At 48.0% G+C, this 21,029-nt stretch overlaps 1 protein-coding gene across 1 annotated transcript in view; it reads right to left on the bottom strand.

The window, feature by feature from the left end:
* Positions 1 to 21,029, bottom strand: part of LOC120839904 (protein eva-1 homolog C) — a 275,051-nt gene that overhangs the window by 43,357 nt on the left and 210,665 nt on the right. The window contains exon 2 of the mRNA XM_042292064.1: positions 1,512 to 1,729. Coding sequence (XP_042147998.1) covers positions 1,512 to 1,729 — 218 coding nt within the window. The remainder of the gene's footprint in view (positions 1 to 1,511; positions 1,730 to 21,029) is intronic.

Genomic DNA, 21,029 nt, shown 5'->3' with positions numbered 1-21,029 from the left:
GACTATACTCCGCAGAGGCAAACTCTGGGTAACAAATAAAATATTTGCTTAGATAGTCCGCACCTTTGACAAATACCTCGGTATTAAATCACAAAGAAGCATGTATCATACGTAAATCGACATTAATATACTCCGTTATTCATAGAATTCTTCACATATTGTCACAGTGAACTATCTAAAAATACAAATCCTTGTATAGTCCGCACCCGTACATAGTCCACAAGGGGTAAAAGTTTAACTTTTAAACGTGCATGGTCCGCAGACTATATTACGGAAAATATGGTAGGTCTTTTTCAAATTTATGATGTCCGCCTTGGTAGTCAGTTTCTCCCCAAAGAAAAGTTCATTTATTTCTCATACACCCTAGTTTTAAGAATTTTTGAGTCTTTGCACAAACACGTGATAACGTAAAACGCTAGATATATACATATCAACATAGAAACGTGCAAAAAAAAAAAAAAAAAAACAGAGGGGCGATGTACATTTTTTTTTTTTTTTTAATAAGGGCCCTTTGTGTTTGTTTTCTCTTGGGTCAATATAAATATTCTTGTTCGGATTCCCGATCAAGGCGTCCTAATTACTTTCAGTGCAAAAGGTGCAACTCGATCGAGCTTCTACAATTCCCCGAAGCGCCCTAAAACAAGCGCGGGTGTACTTTTCTGCATGTAGCGGGTGCCTAATGTGAAGTACTCGTTACGCGAGGTTCCACGTTTACCAAGCGTGACTCTGCCCGATTAACAAGTGTTTATTTTTTTCCCCCAGAAGACAACCCACTTTAGAAGAATGCCTCTATACTCCGTTTCACCTTCCGTCCGAGCACAGCGGACGCTAGGAGCCATCCCAGCCAATGCGGCGTTGAGGGAGTGTCATGCGACCTTGAGCTCCCTGTGTCGCTCCGCCCCACCGGCAGGTCACGCGACTTTCTCCCGGCGCTGGATCGGCTGGGATGGCTCGTGGCGTCCACTGCGCTCGGACTGAAGGTGAAACGGAGTATAGCAGTGTACGGTGAAAGAATACTCTAAAAGAAGGTTGCATTCATACAGAACAACAAAGCGCCTGGCATAGACCTTTTTGTCAAACGCAATTACGGTGCGATAGCACCAATAGGTAGTCCCTATTCGACTGCGCAGCCCGCCATTCGGAGGGAGAGGGAGCGGAATGTTAACGCGACTCCCCCTCCCTTTACTTCTCCGTGCGGCGCAACAAATTGGTTGCGCGTTCTATGGTGTCACACCAACAGCTGTGTTCCGTTGCTGACACTCTCTCCCAAGCGGTGGGATCAAAACAAACACGAGCAGGCTATACATGGGTTTCACGTAACGTCATCTCATCCTGCTGGTGGTCATTCCTACCTGTTTTTACAGAGCGAAACAAACTCGATGGTGTGAAATGTATGCTGCAGACAGCGGTGACATTGATGGCGCCACGTCAACAAGGCCGCCACAATGGCCGGTGACGTGATGTCAGTGCAAGCGATGTACGGGTTTCGAGGGATGGAGCGGTGTACGTACCCGCAGGGCTTCCTTGGCCATGCACTCCACGCTGCCGTTGTACTCGAGCGGCCTGGGCCGGTGCTCCTCGTCCGGCGGGCAGAGCAGGTGGTAGGGCACACTGCGGCCGTACTGGGCCACCGAGATGGAGATGCTCGTGTTGCGGAAGCAGCGCAGGTGCAGCGTCTGGCCGTCACAGGCGAACTTCTGGAAGGTCTTCAGCGTGCCTGACAACAGAGCTGGTGTCGGGAAGACAGCGGGGAGGCAAAGGGAGGGGCGCTCTGGTCAGTCTCGGAGCCTCGGAGAAACCTTCGGTTCGAAGTATGATAACGCGAAGAAAATGTTTTCTGTGTGTTCCAACAGAGAGATGAGTAGTGGAGGAAGAGGAGAGTGTGATTGACGGTAGGAACACGAACATTAAGGGATCTGGTCACACATTGACCAATTCTCATAGGTTTGAAAATCGTACTGCTCGATTCATTATTTCCAACTATGAAGGCACTGCCAGTGTCTCGGCCTCGGGAATAACCCGCTTTTGTATTTTTCATAAGATCCTCTACCACCACCCTCAACTTAGACAGCCTTTGCTATTAGATCCCCATTGTTCATCCAGACGACATTTCAACTGCCTTAGCGTACGTCGCATATCTGGTTCCACCGTCACTTTTTAACAACTCATTCCTTCACCTTGCCATAACAGAATAAAATCATTATCTCACGAGGTAATTATCAGTGACCCCGATATCTTTAGAAATGTATAATTTCTGATTTTTCTATAATCAGTCATGTTCCCCACACGTGGGGAACATAACTTGGTCCACATCCAAAATATTCCGTACTTTTTTATTTTTTTTTGTCCCAGTACGCCAATGTTTCACACGTTTTTTGTTTTTGTTCTTTTCTCGTGCTTCCTTATGTAACGCCTGTGTCGGGGCCCTTAAGGGATCATTAATTATTTAATTAATAAAAGGTAATTTGGCATTCCTTAATTCGCGAATAAGATGGACAATGACACCCTCTGTTGGGACACCTACCAATTTTCTATGTACTCCTTGAACCCTTCAGTGTAGTTTTTCTCTAATGTTTCAGAACACCTCCTGAAGCTAAAACTATTTTAAATTATGGTGTTTATTTATTGCTCTGTAATTTACAGTAATTACTTTAAATAAAACTTTAAAAAATATATTCCTGTTTTTTGTGTGAAAAGTAGCCAATAAAACTTGTTTTCAAGAAACAAAAAAAAAAAGAAAAGAAAACAAGTGTTTAGAAAAAAAAAAACGAAGCTTCCAGAGCAGTAAGCCGTCCTGAAATATATTAGATTGAATACGATGCATATTTATTAATACAAATATTATCCTAGCTGTGTCATTTTTGTAAATGCTTTCTAGAAGTTTAAATGACAGGCATATTTATCGAACAAATTAAGCCGGTGCTCCAACGAAAACCCTACACTGTTTCTGGCAGGACAAGAGCGCCGTCTAAACATTTCTTCTCGTTCTATAGAATCAACAATGTGTCATTTTCAACTTTATTTTATTTTTTGTATAGACAGGGGTGTGTACATACATTTGGTATCTATCGTGCTGAAGCTAAGTTCATGCGCTACATTTGATTGCTGTTAACTCCCAATTACTGTCTGAGGAGGCATAAAACGGGTGTTTTATTTTTTGTGGCCTTACCATCAGAGTGAAAGAATCAAGTTTGCAAACCAAACCAAAATGTACCGAGCGACAGCTAACCGGCAGCAGAAACGATCGAATGGAATTAACTTCACCGAATGTAATTTTAATTGATTCTGGATATTCCTTTGTGCGATACGTGAACAAGCGATGAATTCACAAAATGTGCATAGTACATTCTGGGAGCCTCAGAAGCACATCTCAAACAAATAAATGTATATCTAGGCTCCAACGATACAATCACTCAAAGATGAAGGTTATTAAGGGTGCACACTTAAGCGGCCGTACGTGTGCTCAAAACGAAACGTCGTTCATGCGTTTCATGCAGCGCGCACGCGCTCAGGCACTTGCGAATACAGCTGGCGTTCGTTTATCACAAAGATCAGGCACGCTGGAGTTTCAATTCCGTGGAGTTCCAATTCCGTTCTAGACACGTGCACCGGAAACTGTTTCGTAGGGTGGACACAGTTTCTTCGCAAATGTTTCCATTTCTCCGGGGCTCCTCCAATGACCAAGAACGCTCGCGCATGCAGCACAGTGCGAATGCAACATTCAAGTGGCAACATGCAGTTCAAGACACGTCGAACAACGAACACAGCCGGTACATTTGTGCGTATCAGATGCACATGCAGTTCGTACCTGTTCTTTTTGTTCTTTTTAAGGATATAATTACTCGGAGACATCAACTACCGGATTGCTTTAAAATATTTTTTTTTCTCCGTCTGCAGGCCGGTTGTGCTCGACAGGTGGACTAACGTCGTATGCAAACCGAAGCAATGACGCCTTTTCCTTTCTCACTAAGTGATTTCGTTTCCAACTTTTCTGCCCGTTCCGGACTTCCGCTATGCGGAGCGCAAGTTTGTCTGATTTCTGCACAGGGACTGCGATGATGTCAGAACGCCGAACTCTTATTGGCTGGTTGGAAACGAAACAGTGGGTAGACCTCAAGGCATCTAGCATAGAGGTGTACCCCCTATCTCCTCAATCTAAGCCAATCAAAGCTCGGTGCCGTTCTGACGTCACCACCACCCCGCCGAAAGAAGCAGACGACTTTCTCTCCGCATCGTCACTGAGAGCTCGAGGAACGCAGAGTGTGGCGAGTCCTAAGCAGCTGCTCCGCAACCAATCAGAGTGTGGCATTAGCCGGCGGGAACACGAGAGAGCCAATCACGAAGAAGGAAGCCCGAAGAATAATGAGCGATGCCCTGCGATTTCTTAAGCTACCAGCGACTATATGACCCTTCTAAAAAAAACTATCAAATTCGCGTGGCAAATTTCGGACCGCCATTGCGGGGATGTATTCGACCAGAAGAGAGCGAATTTCTACGTCGAACCCGTAACCACCGGGAATGGTCATTCCCAATGTGACTGGAGGGTGATCTAACTGCAGGGGAGAATTGCCGCCTCAGCTCAGCCATCGTCCTGTGCATCGCAAATTCCGTACGATGGTAGTTTTCAAATTAAAAATATATTTTTAATTTAACGCGAGCCACGCAAAGAAAGAAAACGTAAAATTTAATAAAAGCACGAGTATATGAAAGGTATGTCAATGTCCTTAAAACTGAAGGGACCTTAATTGCGAAATTCAAGCAAACAATTGGCGATGTTTGTCAGATAGTTCGCCTATTAAACATTCCACAAGGTATAAGCGGAAGCCAAGAATTCTAACCAGAAAAGGAACGACAAACTAGGATACTTTGATATTATAAAAGGGTTTGACAATCGAACGTTGTTATTAAGGGTCGTGTAGGCCCTTTCAAATAGTGAAAAAACACGTATCAACAGTCTTCCCGTACAAAAAAAAAACAACAAAAAACACACACACACACACACACAAAAAGTTTCGCTTTAAAATTTCGATGCGACGTAGCAGTGTAGTAGGATAGAATTCCGATCGTACCTAAAATGCCCCCTTCATATTCTAGACTCGGTTTCAATGAACGGGGCCGCATGCCTCCAGTCACAGGTGACACAATCTCGCGCTAATTTTTTTTTTTTTTCTTTCGAGTCTTGCTAGTTTGGAGTTTGACATCCCGACCCGGAGTTGAGCGCTATAGTTTTAAGTGCACTTTCCCACTCAGCTCGCGGCGCGTCCGCGGATGCTTTCTAAGATCAAAGTTCCCTCCAAAACCCAAGACGCGCGAACTATCAAAAAGGCGGTCGTCTCTGAGCAGGTGTCGAGTGATATATAGTACACTATACCAAACGTACTACATAAAAAGAATTTAAAAAAAAAATAAAAAAGTCCCGGCTTTTATTTGTTCACGTCGCATGTCAGCTTCGCTCAGAGCGAGTGCGCCTTCTCGCCTGCCAGAAATGATTGAGCGGCGAAAACAGTTCTTTTTCTCACTCCTCGAAGCTCAGAAGCTCCGCCGAAGGAACGTGCGTTGAACCGCAGTAAACCCTACGAACCATTCCAGCCAATCTAACGAAGAGAACGCGTCACGTGACTTGCACGTTGTTGTTGGTGCGGCTCTACAAGCGGCGCCCCTCCCGATAGTAACGTGACACTCACCCGGCACCGGACTGGCTCCGATAGCCCGTACTGTTCGCTACGGTCCATATCGTGAGGCAGAATGGAGCACAGTTGCTCAACACACGTGGGATCTGCCTCCTTCTCGAAGCAACCTCGTAAAAAAAGATTTAAAAAAGGAAGCAGTCCAGAGTGTATACTACGGAACGCGAAAACAGATCTTCCACCCCCGATACAGTGTACGGTGGCCCGAAAGTCGGTGCGGCCCTCAAGTTCGCTCTTCCAAAATAAAGTCCGCGACGCTCGCGTGTGTACGCCCGCGGCGAACCGAGCCACGCGTGAAGAGTGGGGAGGGCTCAGGGAAGTCGGGAGGAACCCATGGGGGACAACCCCGCACGTGTGTAAACAATCGTATAGCGCGACAAAAAAAAAAAATATATATATATATAAAATTATAAGTCGTGTACAGCGCGTTTTTATGATGCACGATGTGTAGTCGGGGCGTATACAGTCGCGAGCTCCACGTAACGACTTGTCTTAACGGTTTTCACGTGGTCCGCACGTATGCGGAGTTCCGTCGGGCGAGTCTTGACGAGTCGCAGAGCTGGGCAGGAGACGGATGATCGCAGCCGCGGAGCTGCCTTGCCCAATATACTTCTTCCGGAAATCGCTGCATGCAACACTGGCAACACCGCGCGAGTGTTGCATGTTGGGAACTATACTCGTTGTCACCTCAAGAACCGTAGTAAAAAAAGTTCGGCTTCTCGCGGAGCATTACCAATTTCCCCCTTTATATGGAGCCTTAAAGGAGCGATGCAACAATTTTTGTACTGTGCACAAATACCGCTTAAATCGGATCCCTAACGTTAATGACCTATGAAACACGCGTTCGTTTTTCACCCCACGCAATAGAAGTCCCAGAAAAAAATTTAAGAAAAACGAGCGGCGTTCACCCCCTCAACTCGCAGCCAGAACAAGCGGCCACGTGATCTGGAGCCGATTATATGCCGCCAGTGTTGATCATAGCCACGCGCAGGGGTTGGCAAAGCGCAGGACACGCGCTGAGTTCCAGACATTGTTATGGCTCGGCTGTTGTCGTCGTTGCAGCGATTGGACACGGGTCACAACCAGAATGCTTCTCGAGCTAGCAATTGTCACGAGCCCAAGTCGAGTGCCCACGCAATGCTCGGGTCCAATCTATGAACCGCATTCAAATATCGTCACTTGGGTGTACTGCGATCCCCGAGTTACGTCATCAAATTTTGCAAAGGAGAGATTGAATGAAAATGATCGCTTTTGTTCTTGAAATTACACCACAACAAAGGAGTTTCTTGGCCAATGGTGTTGCGTGTGAGTATCCTTGAGTCCGAGGTGTGCCAGTAAGCTCGTGTAGAGAGAAAAACATTCCAATTGAATATCGTTGCACAGCTCCTTTAAGGTATGTGTAAGTACATTTTAGACTAGATATATGTCATATTATCGAGAGGTACACGATTCAAACGCCAAATACATCGCTTCTTCTTTTGACAACCAAATGTTGTAAGAACTACTCCGCGCAGCGTATGAAGGTGCGCAAAACTTCATTTTTTTCTTGATGTGAAAACGAGTGTAGTTGGCCAGGAGCGGGTAAAGTGGCGCACCGTATGGTTCTGGTTTGGGTCAACGCATCGACGTGTGAGGCGCTGACGGCGAACCGTGCACAACCTGCCGATTATATCGCATCCTGATGCAGTAAGTAGTACCCCTTACATTAAGTACTCAATACCAAGCTGTGCTGTGTAAATGATTTGACTACCGGGGTTACGGCGTTTGTGTGGTTCCAATAATAAATTCAGTCTCTCCCGGAACCGATCGAAACCTTCATTTTACGTGGGGGTCAGCGCTTTTAGCGTTTGTGCGCGTACATGGCAACAACGTACACTTGTGCCGAAATCTTTCCCTCTGATGAAATTATCTTGCAAGCTGCAGAGGAGGTTTTCTCTAAAACTTGAGTTGACACTGTAGCGGCCGCTTTTGATCTCCCAAGCAGTATGCAAACCGCCGAGATTGCAGGCACGTAGCTAGGATTTTGTTTCGGGGGTGGGGGGAGAGGAGGGTCCCAGCAAAATGGAAGATTTCGGGCCGGGGGGAAGGGGGGGGGGGGGGGCCTGGGCCCCCCCCCCCCTCCCTCTGGCTACGTGCCTGCGTGATTGATAGGATGGTGCGCACACAATCGCGTTTTCTGTTGCATTGAAAACCTCTATTTGAACCTCGTAGTGCAAGCACTTAATAGTGGGTTTCAGATCGTTTTCAGCTGCTCCCTACCGTTCCGGGCGAGCGCTTCAGAGCTTGCTTCAAAGTGGCAGCGCTAGCTCGATCCCGCCACACATAGCGTTGCCTGAAAATGCGATCTACTCAAAACATCCTATTATGCATTGCGAATTTATACTTCCTGTCGTCTTAACGTGGATAAGCGCAAAGGCTAAGACCGCGAGCTCGTAGCCTTTACGGTGCGATGACGAACCGTACCGAGACAACGCCAACGACTCCACACGGCCACACCGCCCCACATGTCCAACGATCGAAACCGAAACTCCATAACCAACTAGTTCCCTGAATGCATTGCGTGGACTTCGCCGCGGTGAGGCGCTTCGTGTTTGGGAAGACGTCTACTGTGGAAAATGTTTCGTTGTGTCGGGAAAACCTACCTAAAAAAAAAAAAAAAGACGTAAACTATAAAAAAAGAAACTAAAATGTTTTTTGTGTTCTATAGACGCTTTGCAGCAGCTGTGCATGGACGCCGCCATAACTAACCTTCAGTTTTGGTTCCCTCTTCTTCCAATTTCTTCACTTCGTCATTAACATAGCATGCCAGGTTTTTGTCATCTTAAATTTTATTGTGTCCTCCTTCCTAGCATTGGCCTTTTTGATGGCTTATCAACAACCGTTTCAGTGGCTCGGTATCGCCGTAAGAAAAGGGAAGGTCAGCAATGGCGGTTGCAATCTGGCGCGTGTGTAAACCGTCTATACTTGCGGTAGAATTAACTTTCCCTTTGCTCCCTGGAGCTAGAGTAGACTTATAAGAGGTTACCCTCGATTCGGCACCACTAAGTCCGAGCTCCCAGAGAAATATAGTCCGAGATCGGTTATTTCCTGGCCATAATAATTATCTGCAGCTAAATGAGACACTAAGCCCCCCCCCCCCCCCCCCCTCCCCACAACAAACAAACACACACACACACCTCTTTTTTTTTTAATGTGCATATTGACGCCGCGTGACTCACTTGACTGATCCTGAAAAAATGGTTCGATGTCGGGGTCGATGCCTCAAAGTAAAACACCCAAAACTATGTTTCCAAACGACCCGACTTCACTAGGGTGTCCCTTGCTATTCAGCAAAAATTTCTCATAACCAACCCCTAAAGCCGGGGTCACACTGCTCATACATCAAACAAAAGACAGTCTGCAAACACGAGTCTCCATAAAATGCGGAGTTTGAATGCGGCGTGCCAAGTTTTCTCCTTGAACTCATTGCCACGCGGCATTCGAAACACGGATCTCGCAATGACTCGCGTTCAAATCTGTATGCAGACTGTCTTTCGTATGACGTATGTTTGAAGTGTAGCTTTTATGTAGCAAACACAGGTATACCTGAAGGCCAGCGGGGCAGGGGCCAGGCATCGGACCGTATCGCCTTCTCAGTGTACTTCGATAATTTCTTGGGGAATAAATGACCCGTTTAAAATAAACCACCGGGCAAACGTATTACTACGAGTGCAAGGAAAGAAGTTCGTCATGGTGTGCGCATTTCACGAGGTTGCAGTTTGGCGGCTCCCGCCAAGGCTCTTATAGCTTCCGAGCAGATATTCACGCCGGCACGCCAACTGGGTCGCATGCAATGTGTATCACAACCACACACACGTCGTTTGTAGTTGCTCGGAGAGAGGATTAATCTCCTTGGACCAACGCTGAATGGGGTGGAAATTCCGTGACTGTTCCCTGATTTTTTTTAGACTCACGCAATTCTTTCCTTCCCCCTTTCCCTGTTTTCCAGGTTGGCAAACACCCTATAGAAACACGCTCGGGAAACGGATCCCAACTCAAAATCTGTCTCTCGGCGTAAATTTTGAATCAAACGAGTAATTTTAAATGCAAAAGCATTAACTGTCCCATGGAGCGAAGCCGGCGCTCTCTGTAACCGTCTGTAGCAGCGAAACGGCAGTTAAATTCCCACTGGCCAAAAGCACAGCAACGCAGGTGCTTCGCCAAGGAAGCCGGCGGGGCAGCTCGAGGTCAAAGGGGACGCGCCTCAGATATAAAACACAAAGAAAAGCACAGCAACGCAGATGCATCGTCACGGAAGCCGTGGAGTCGGAGGGGTTTCGCCGCGCCTGCGCAGTGGGGGAGAGTGACGTCACCGCGAGAGCGCCGCGTGAAAAAGGAAGACGTGGCGCGCTGCGAGTAAGAATGCGCTGCGTGTAGGAATGCTTTTGCATTCCTACATTTAAGCAGTCTTAAATGTCCTCTTTAGTATTTTTTTCTTATTTGGGGGGGGGGGGGGGGTTATCTAAGAGCGGCAGATTCTCAAATTTCACATGAAAGATAACTGCACTGAATGAGAAGCCTCCAAATCTCCCTAACTTCACATCAATATCGCTGGAATAGTAAGGAAAAAAGAAAAAAAAAAAACTACTCGGGCAACGGGTACCGGAACAGATAGATTTGCTAAGTGGATGGAAACGTGGGCGTAAGCGCCTTATCCCTTCGGTAAAGCGTCGGAACGTCATACCGATGCCGCGCAGATTCACCCCGGCGGCGGTGTACCGATGTTTACACAATTTTTTAAGCCTCTTAGTGCTGCCTATCTTTATCGCGGCACCTTATTAACCTGTTCTAGTCAGTCCGTGGAGAGGATGAAGAGTACGCTCGATATTGCTCCTCTGCAGAATTCTCATTATCGTTTTCTTCTCTCTCTTTCTCTCTTGCATTCTTTCTTTCTTTCTTTTTATTTAACTGCTGTCACGAGCTGCCGTCCAAACAGCAACAGACTTAGGAGAACGTAAATAACGACCGCGGGAATTTTAATTTACACTTCGCTCGTTAAACAAATTTAAAGAAAAAGAGAAACAGCAGCCTATTACTGAATGAAACGCAAATTTCACGCTCTTAAATTAGGAAACTAGCAGCAGTTTTTTTTTTTAAGCTCGTAAATAATTAAAAGATGTAGTCGTTTCCTTAAACTGTCGCTTATTATTTTAATAAGTGCAAATTCAATTTAATTTTGTTTATTTTAAAGGTACAGAACTTTACGTACACTGTTTGGTATGCCAAACCCGCGCTGCTCCTGACGTGTACACACATTTATTGGGCCAAGGGGATACTACCCACGAAACATCCATGCACATCCGAAACCTCCCGATCCCTTAACGACAGTTTCAAGTAACCACCAGCACGGCGTTACCTTAAGATTGAAATAAAAGACAAAGACAAAGGGGAAAACCTCTCGCATTCAAGATGGCCCACCTCGAGTAGCAACAACTCAGAGAGGGAAGCGCCTCGTCCTGGATGCACTTCTTCTGTCGCGCAACAAACCCAAAGACGCACACAAAGTCAAGCACTCTCCAGCCATTTATCACAGTTTCTCCCCAGAGATGCCTGCTGCTTATACACGTCCCGCCGGTCCACGCGCCTTTCCGAGGCATATCTCGCGTAGCTGCGTCTCTTTTTTACTCTCTTTTTGTCTATCCGTATATATATATAGAGAGAGAGATATTGCCTTTTCTCCTTCCGTCAATCTATTAAAACACGACAGTGCACGGAACGCGAGGAGCACGCCGAGTCAAAGTCCCCCCGGCGTATGCAGCCCTCCCCGAAGGCGGCGTGCAGTCGTAGAACTCTATACGAAGTCGGAAACATCGCAATTATATGCATCTCGCGCGGCTCCCTGTCGTGATCGATGGCGGCGCAGTCACGCCTGGAATATGCATGTGTCGCTCGAAGCGCCGACGCGTTAGGTCTGCCTGCCTGTTCGAGAAGGCGCGAGAGTCGTCGTGTGCTCGACTGTATACGACGGCGAGAACTGCATCTCCTTGGCGAAGAAACCTATGAGCTCGACCGGTATACTTCCTGGTTGACTCTCTGTCGGCGGCCGAATCAAACATTCGTTCGCCGGCTGTCGGTTTTAAACGCACGTCAAACTTTTCTTGTTTGTTACCGCTGTCTGAATGCAACGTGACAACCATCGTCGGTGACACGATGAGAGCGGCATCTTTCAGTTGTCCCGCCTCTAGTGCCAGCTTCCTAGCGATCGAGAGCGTCGGTGTGGTCGTCCTTCAGCGATTGGCCGAATGCTGACTATTACGTCAGCAAAGGATTTCCCGTCGACGGAAATAAGAGGAGTGTTAAGAAGTTCAGTTTCGACGGTGTTGGCAGTGTCGGTTTCAGAGCGCAGTGATTGCAAGCGTCCTTTCACCATGCTCATTATAAACTCCATCCAACTTGTTGTTCGCGAGGTAATGACGTCACGAGAGGGAACCACAGAAGGACGCCACCGAAACATCTCGCCGCCAATAGGTGTACGCGAATAGTGGTTTGCACTAAACGCGGAGCGCAAATTCGTCTGCTTCTTTTGCGAGGGTTGCGGTGACGTCAGAACGCCGAGCTCTGATTGGCTCTGATTGAAGGATAGTGGGTAGAACTCGAGGCAAGCTGCCTCGAGGTCTACCCTAGTTACAGTTACAGAGATACACAAACGTGTGCTTTTGTGGCGAAAACAAACGCACCAAAAATAAGTTTATCCCTGTACCCTGATGGCAATGGTGTATACGTTGAGAATTGCTGCGACAAGTTGGACAGAAACTAAGGAACACTTGGGAAAGAAAGCAAAGAAAAACAAAAACACGAATTATATCGACTTTCTGGGTGCAAAACAATCGGTAAACTGCGGTCCAGTTCTACTTGCTCTATTTGTAAACGTTGTTTTCGCGGGAGTTAGAAATGATGAAGAGAGGGCGTTGACCGAGAGAAACACTTGTTAGATAAGAAGGCCATAGTGCTGGATTCTCTACCTACTATCGTGGACACGGCTGGCTACGAAGCGCGAGCGGTGGCCGTTCCTTATACTCCCAGCACCTCGTGGTCTTCGACAAGAATCACACTGTGTAATTCCTCTCGGAAATTGATTCCTCTTCCAGATGTCCATCACACCTCCTGCCCTCTTAGTCGTCGGCTAGGCGCGAAGCAGGCGGCGCCAAAGCGCTTGCCGAGGTACGTCACCTGCCGAAGGCCAGCGCGTTGCGGAGGCTGGACACAACTGCTGCGTCGGCACTCGTCTGCAGCTCGTGTAATGACCGAGTGAACACGAGCCCCAAGTGTGCACCGCCCTAACCTCTCGGTGATGACGTAGAAAAAAAAAAACTATACTACGGCCTTGTCGTGCAGGGGGTGTTTCTTGGGAGCCAAGGCGCGCCAGATGGCCCCCCAACCGACTCAGTTCCGTCCTTGAACCCCGGAGATCGGCCCAGCTGGACACGGGAGCTGGGAACGGCGGTGACGGCTTCTTCCTCGCTTCGCCAACGGATTCGCGCCTGGGGGACACGTCACGGCAGGGGGACAACGGGCCCCCATCGTGCGCCTGCCGCGCAGGGTGCGGCTCTCTCGTTTCTCCGTATACGATCTGGTGTCGGTGTCCCCACTCCAGCGGTTATTGAGCGGTTCCGAGAAGGAGACTTCCGAGGGCGGGCACAGCTTTCTGGGGTTCTGGATGTTCCGCGATATTTGTTCGCACCGTGGGAACCTCACTTCACGTGCGCTCTGTTTTAGGAGTGTATACGATGAAGACAAGATTGTCCCGGACAAGATGGTGCCGGGACAAAATTAATCTCGAAGAATAATGGCCTGGACAAAAATGGTCCAAAACGAAACCCCAAACAGAATGGCACCGAGTAAATTTTAAACAGTGCACGCCTGCAAACAGCTGAGTAAAGGAAGGCAGGACCGTGTCGAATTCCATTAATTAGCGCGGGAAAAGCGGGGAAAGTGCCACCGCCACTGAGTGACGTCGAATATACATTTTCGTCTTTTGGCTCTCAGTAGGTCGCACGGATTCAAAGGCGCACGTGGGTGCCCCTGATCATATGAAGCGCGTGATCCACGCTCCGGCGCGCGTCGACTATTTCGAGTACAGTGTACAGAGCGCCACACTGTTAGAGCGAACAAGCAATCGCCGCTTTTTTCAGTTTTTCTCTTTGAAATCAAGGGATGTCACCCAAGTTATTATTGCTACGGAAAGAGCCTATTTAGTTATATAATGTAAGCGATAAAATATCGTGCTCGCTAATACTATTTAAGAGTAAAATGCGAAAATGCGCCGATTTTGTGTTCGCGCTAACAGTGTCGCGATGTGTACGTAGACGGAACGAGCGCTTTCACTATTCGTTTCACAACTGCATGGAAGCTGGTGAGTCTTATCAAGCTGACTTCTCACGATAAAACGACAAATTGCCAAATGATCATATATATATACGATTACTCACACACTCTGCGGATCACGTATGATATCACAAAAAGTATATCATGTATTATATATATATATATATATATATATATATATATATATATATATATATATATATATATATATATATACGAAGGCAAGACTCTTGCCGAAACGTTGAAATAAACCTTCCGTGTTTTTGTTTCTCTGACTTGGGATTTTCAACTTTGTGTGTATATATATATATATATATATATATATATATATATATATATATATATATATCAGGAAAAGACTGTTTCGTAGTTTGATGAAAAGTGTATAATTGAGTAAACGTAGTTTAAAGCTTTTAGTGGAGTTTTATCACTTATTGGTCGACGTTCCGGTCTGAGTCAGGCCTTCATCACGACTGATGAAGGCAAGGAGTGACTCACGCCGAAACGTTGAACAATATGTGATAACACTCCACTAAAAGCTTCAAGGTGTGTTTACTCTCTCCATATATCTATACAAGATTGAAATTGTATCGCGTCAAAAATGAGAAAATGACTGAAATTCTTACATCCTTCTTTCTTAAAGGGGCCCACCAACAATTTTTTGACCGGTTTGAAGTTCGCGCTGAAACGGAGCTCCATGAAAGCAGGAACACCGAGGAAAAAAAATATTACACAAATTCGCAATATTTTGTGAGTTATTAGCAAATTAAATATTGCAGAAAACAACTTTAAATAAGCAAAACATAGCGCTTCATGACGTAAAGTGAAACAGTTTAGCGATTGGAGCAAAGCGGTTGGCCAATTGGACGCGAGTTTGGTTGATAGCCCGTCGGCCCGGTCGGCTCGTCGGCCATTAGGCCTAGCTGCAACCATCGTGGCTTTGGGATCGGGTCGCCATCATCGGTGAATTTACCGGGCTTATCGGATTTTTAGTGCGGATCTGGGCGTCGCGCCGTACGAAGACACTCCACGCAAGCGCCGCGTCTCTGCCTCAGTCCGCTTCGACAGCCGCGGAACACTCGTCTCCCGCAACTCCGCCACCGGAGCCACCTCGGCGAGTAGGAGGGAGAAACTGGTGAGCGGTCCCGTTGGGCACCGGTCCCGTCGCCGCACTTCACTCGAACAGTGAAAAGTCTGTCACAGCACTAAAAGAAAATAGGGATTCCCCTGGCTCTTCTTACTGCTTTTAGTTGACCGGGACCGGGGGCGCACAAGTGAAAATACGATGCGCGTTGTGTGCACGGATCACTTGTCGTCTGCTCGCGATGGTACGTCGCGGACGCCGCTGGGAGGCGCGCATGAGCGACAAGGCGTTGTTTTCGCCCTTTTTGAACTTTACTTTGCAACTTTATTAGCTCTACAAAAATGACTTGATGGAGAAATAATGACGGTTAACGTGTGATATACTTTATTTCGCTTCAAAATTCCTGGGACGGCTCTCGCCAATCACGAAACCCAAAGAATGTGACGTATAGTGAAAGGGAGCGCCGTTATGCGCGCGCATTCGGCACCTGGCGGCGCCACCGTCGGAGGAGGTGTTTCCGAGTTGTCAAATTAAAATATGATGCGCTAATATTTTCAAACTCTTTCGTTGTCCACTGGGTTTCCGGGACCACTAGCGTGTAGAAACCGCAAAAAAAAGTCCACGCTCAAATACTGTTGGAGGGCCCCTTTAACGTTTCAAACAACCGTGACACACGCGCCATTTCTGCCATCTTAAAAACGAGGTGCGAAACACGTTGCGGGGTGGACAATAACGAACGATGGTGGCACCTCGTTAGTGGCGTCGCGGCGTCCGAAACGGCTACTAAATCTGCGACGGCCGGCTGCGTTCAATATCTCGCAGTATAAGGGAGAACCGCCCCCACCGTTCCCGCGATCCACTCAATCTGGCGAGAATGAACGCGGCCGGCTTCAGCGAGCCTTCCGAGACCGCAGGAAAGTACGGCGGTCACGTCTCGTTAATGCCCACTTTATGGAGCGCGGAAATTCGTTTTGGCCGCTCTCCTTCGCTCCTCCGCATGGCGTCGGGGCAAAGCCAGAAGCGGGACCGCACGGGGGACCTTCTCCCCAGCTCTTCGGCTTTCTTCTGCACACGCCGCCCTCCTTACCAGCCCTAAGCCTGACAGTGCGGCGGGAGCTACGCGCTCGCCCGGACCAATCAACTTCCTCCTTTTCATCGCTTGCCCCCCCTTCTGCTAGGGGCGGGAGCGAGCTCAAGCGGCGAAAGGTAGACGCGTGCGTGACTGTACTTCGACTCACTTCCGACTGCAGCCGAGGCTACAATCGGACGAAGCCAAGCAAGCGGTGACAAAAGTGCACCGTCATGGCACTCGTCGTCTTTGTCCTCCTGCTACAACGAGGTAGAGTGGCTTAGGGTGATAAACTGGTATCCCGTTCACCAGGGAAAAGTGACCTCCACTTGGCTGCCGCCATGTTGTACAATTTTGACCACTAGACGCGCGTTCGTACCGAATCCTGAGGCTGCTACGCGAAACTGAGACACAATTTGTATTGCGATCGCTGCAAAAACAAAAAAAAAGACAGCGTGATAAACTATTTTTTCGATACTGTTAGAACCGGAGATCAGTGTCTAGCTCCGATAAAAACCCCAAATAGAGCACCGCGGCTGACAGCATATAGCGGAGGCATTGCAAAGCTGCCCCAGTTTCTGTCGTAAAAGCACAACTTGGACTTCAGCACAAACAAAACATAACTTATCTTGTCGGCACTGTTATAAGCAATTAATTGTGCGCGGTACTTCGTTGAAATCTAAACGCAAAACTATAAGGTCACGTGTATGGTCGTCAAAAATGTGCAACATGGAGGCGGCCCATTGGGGGTCACTTTCAGCTGCCAGTTTATCGCTCTAAGGCCCTCTACCTGGCTGGTCTGCTATGACCGGCTAAACTAATCACCCACAGCAAACTTGCGCCGTAATCCAGCGCTTTTTTTTACTCGATTAGATTAGCTGGCGACAGAAAACGTAAAAAAGACGACGAACGCCATGACGATGCACTTTCGTAGCTGCTTGATTGTCGCCATAGGATAGTAGCGGTGGACTGAGTATCGGGAGATGCCGCGAACCTGCCGATGTTCAAGTTCGAACAGGTTCAAATTCCTTAGAACCTTTAGCACGAAGTTCAAAGAAGAGCTGACGCCACCTGTCGAAGAAAAAGTGCAATGTTTCTTGGTCCTATTGTTTTGTTGTTTAAGCTAACTAAAACCTTAAAGGCCGAGGCTACATCCACGCGCGGGGACGTAGCCAAGTCGGGAGGAGATAAGGCTCCATCCACGCAAAAGGTCACGTGACTTATAATATAAAGAGATAATTTGCTTTTATGTACAGTCGGGAGCAAAAGTTTGCGGGGCACGGGAGCGCGTGCCGAAATGCATCGCCGCGCCGTCCGACGGCGCGCCGCCGCATTAAAGAGACGCGCTTTGCGCATGCGCGCCTTTCGTGTTCGCATTCATGTCTCTTTCGCTCGTTTCTTTACGACGCACTCCTGATAACAGGAGTCGGCGCCAGGGGCGCGAGTTAGTGCTTCGCTAGCTGTCATGCTGCGCGTCTGCTTCAGCCGCCGCGCTTTGTCACGGAGCTCGCGTAGGGAAGGGGAGAGGGGGTTAACCAGGCGCTCCGTCACCCAGCGCGGCTGCTGTGGCGGCTGAAGAGGACGCCAGGCATGACAGCCAGCGAAACGGCAACTTGCGCCCCTGGCGCCGACTCCGGTTATCAGGAGTGAGTCGGACAGAAACAAGCGAAAGAGACATGACTGCCAGCACGAAGGGCGCGCATGCGCAAAGCGCGGCTTTTTAATGCGGCGGCGCGCCGTTGCACGGCGCGGCGATGCATTTCGGCACGCGCTCCGGTGCCCCGCAAACTTTTGCTCCCGACTGTACATATTATACCTTCTTATGAGTAAATATAGGATATAAAAATAAAGAGGTTATATTTCATTGTTGTTTTAAGGTTAATATGTCACGTGACCTTACAAATGTTTAGACAATTCATTAAAGGGACCATGAAATGACCTTTTTACTTTTTCCAGATAACTTTTACATTGAACCGTCAATGTTCACTGAATGCCGAACAGGCATCCGTTTTCGTCTCGGTTTATTAACTTTTACACAAAAAATTATTGAAGTATCGACTTTTTCATTCTCTCCAACTGACCGCAAAAGAAGCCGTGACGTAGACCGTTTCCGGAACCGGAAGTTCTCTCGGCAGTAGGAGAATGGGAGTGTTAGCGGCAACGAGTTGGGGTGCGCCGGTAGGTTTTACTGCGCTGATGTCACCGACGTATTTCCTGAATCGGCGCCTCTCATCGCCGCATCGCAGCTGAGCGAAATTCAATGAGATATGTTGCGCTACAGCGACAGCATGGGACTAGTCCCATACGCCGGTATGCCTGTTGGGAAGTGCAGCGAGTCTTGTCACCACCCCGTCATTGTTGGCAGAAGGGCCGGCCCGTGTCAGTCGTTTGCAAAGCGACGTAGATGGCGTTTTTCGCGGCCTCGGAGATGCAGGAGCGAGCCGACGTTAAAAAAGATACGTTTGAACTACGAGTGTCAGCAAGAGCCACGTAAATACCTGCTTACACTCGGAGCGGACGCGCGCGCTTGATGGAAGTCTTGTATTCGCGCTGTTGGTAAGCGCTTCGGGACCGTTCTTTTACGATTGCAACTCGATACTGACGCGACACTCGGCAAAGAAAGGTTGGACCGGGGTCGACAGTGACGTGCAGTCTGTCAGAATAAAAATGGCATACCAATAACAAAGTGTACATACCGTGTTACGAAGGCAATCCATACGGCGTTTATTTCAGCTCTATATCACACAAAACAAGAAGATAGAATCGACGAGAGTCCCTTTTCGACGAGTGTTCGTCAACACTGCCTCGGAAAACAAGGGGAAGAGATTGACCTCCTCACCTCTTAATCTAGAATTGAGGTCAGTGATCAAACTATAATACGGGAAGGGTCCACAAGGGTCGCGCGGGCATATTCCATTTAGCACGCCAGCCGGTCGTAGGCAGACGGTCTTGCGACGAAGCAACGCAGCGCCGAGTCGGAATGCCTGCTAGGCCTATACGCTTCGTCGGAGTCGGTGAATCCAGCGTTCTTGTTCGTCGTGGTCTGTTTTAAGTACTGTTTTCTTGCTACTTGAAGTCGGCACGCGCGGGAAGAACACGTAGAAAAATAAACGTTCAGTCAGTCAGAGTTTTGAGAGGAAGGAAAACAAAGAAAATAAATGTTCATCGGTCGCCGTCAACCAAGTAACTGGCGGCCCTGCCCTACTGCGCACGCGCAGTAGTTGCTTCGTTTACCACACGATAGATGGCGCTTGGCTCTCAGCATTATCAAATTTGGCAATTTTCGCCACACATCTCTAATTATGCTACAAAATGTGGATCTGAATATTATTTAACAAAACTTTTAGGAAACATTCGCCGGCTATTTATTGTTTACGATCGCGGTGCTGGTGAGGTAGGCTCTTACCCAATAGGCGATGTGGATTCGGCTGACGTGCACCGATTCTGCGTATGCATCGTAGTGAACAGGCGAAGGAAGGAAGGCGCAAAAGAGTCCAGTTTTCTTTTAAAAGTTCTATAGCAAATAATTTTTTTGGGCTCCCTATTTTTGTGTTTTTGTGTTTCTTTTCACACCTTTTACGACGTGCGGTGGATGAAACTCGATTTTAAAATCATTTCATGGTCCCTTTAATGGTTTACTGTTTTCTAAGACTAATAGCAAATATGATGCAGCATGAAAATAGTACCAATTGAGACGTTGCCTCGTCTTTTTATACCTTCTGGTGTGTCCTCTTTTCTGCCCCAGTCTCAGGTTTACAATCATGTTCAATATATATCTTTATATTTATGTTGTCCAGGAGTCACACACACGTGTGGGCGGCGTGCGTGCCATCCGTGCGTGCGGGCGGTGCGGGTGCGGCCCCCGGGGCCTTTGCCCATGTGCGCATCGCTGCTGAGGCGAGGCGGAGAGGCTTCGTGGTGTGTGTGGTTGGCTTGGTTCGAAGCCTTTCAATGTGAGCTTATGTGTATCGAAGGGGACAAGTACGTGCCCACCGCTTCGTATGTTCTTGACTTGCGCGCACGCTTGCAATCACACAAAGATTGTGAGAAAAGGGAAAACATGCACTAGTCCCATGAATAACAAACATACTGAGAGCATTCAATCGAGAAAACTGGGTAAAAGATTCCAGAAACAGTTTATTCCATGACAAATAAGACAGTAGCCGATGCGCAGATGCCACTCGTCCACGAGATCACCGATGAACACGAAGCCCTGCTTGCGGCAGAACTCCTGCAGGAGCCAGTTCACGTCTCTGTGCCGATCATTCAACGCCAGGATATCGGCACTCTGACTACGCTGACACTCCATCGAAGAGAACTTGTTCCCCCGCCTAGGAAGGACGGAAGAAAAGGCGATCTGCATCGTCGATTGCGCCCCAAAATCTGAGCGGCCAGCCAACAATACTTGTCAACGTACGCGCTGGCACAAACGCTGGTGTTGTTTGTACCAAAATCGAGCAGGGCGTCAGACACCTTGGAAAACAAAGCCTCGATCCTAATGCCACTAAACGCCCGCACTTCGACAGCCTCCCGATTATTCGACGGGAAATACTAGGACAAGTATTTCACCGTCGAACCCCCGGCAACCAAAACTTGAGGCAGATCAGAAGCGCGACCGTGCTAATACTCAAACGGCCAAACTCCTTGTCCGAGAAAACAGAAAGAAAATAAAAACGCTTCAGAGAAAGTCAAAACCGCTTGCGGAAGACCAGGCAGGCACAGTAGACAGTAGTCCGCGCACGGCAGGAACGCAAGGTGCAATAGCCGCCCAGCAAATGGAAAAACAATGGGCACAATGGGAGGCTAGACCGGAAGTTGATCGTAG

Source organism: Ixodes scapularis, unplaced genomic scaffold (assembly GCF_016920785.2).
Source record: "Ixodes scapularis isolate PalLabHiFi unplaced genomic scaffold, ASM1692078v2 PGA_scaffold2__306_contigs__length_199485367, whole genome shotgun sequence".
Lineage (NCBI taxonomy): Eukaryota > Metazoa > Arthropoda > Arachnida > Ixodida > Ixodidae > Ixodes > Ixodes scapularis.
The sequence above is the reverse complement of the archived record's forward strand: the minus strand, read 5'-3'. Positions and strand labels throughout refer to the sequence as shown.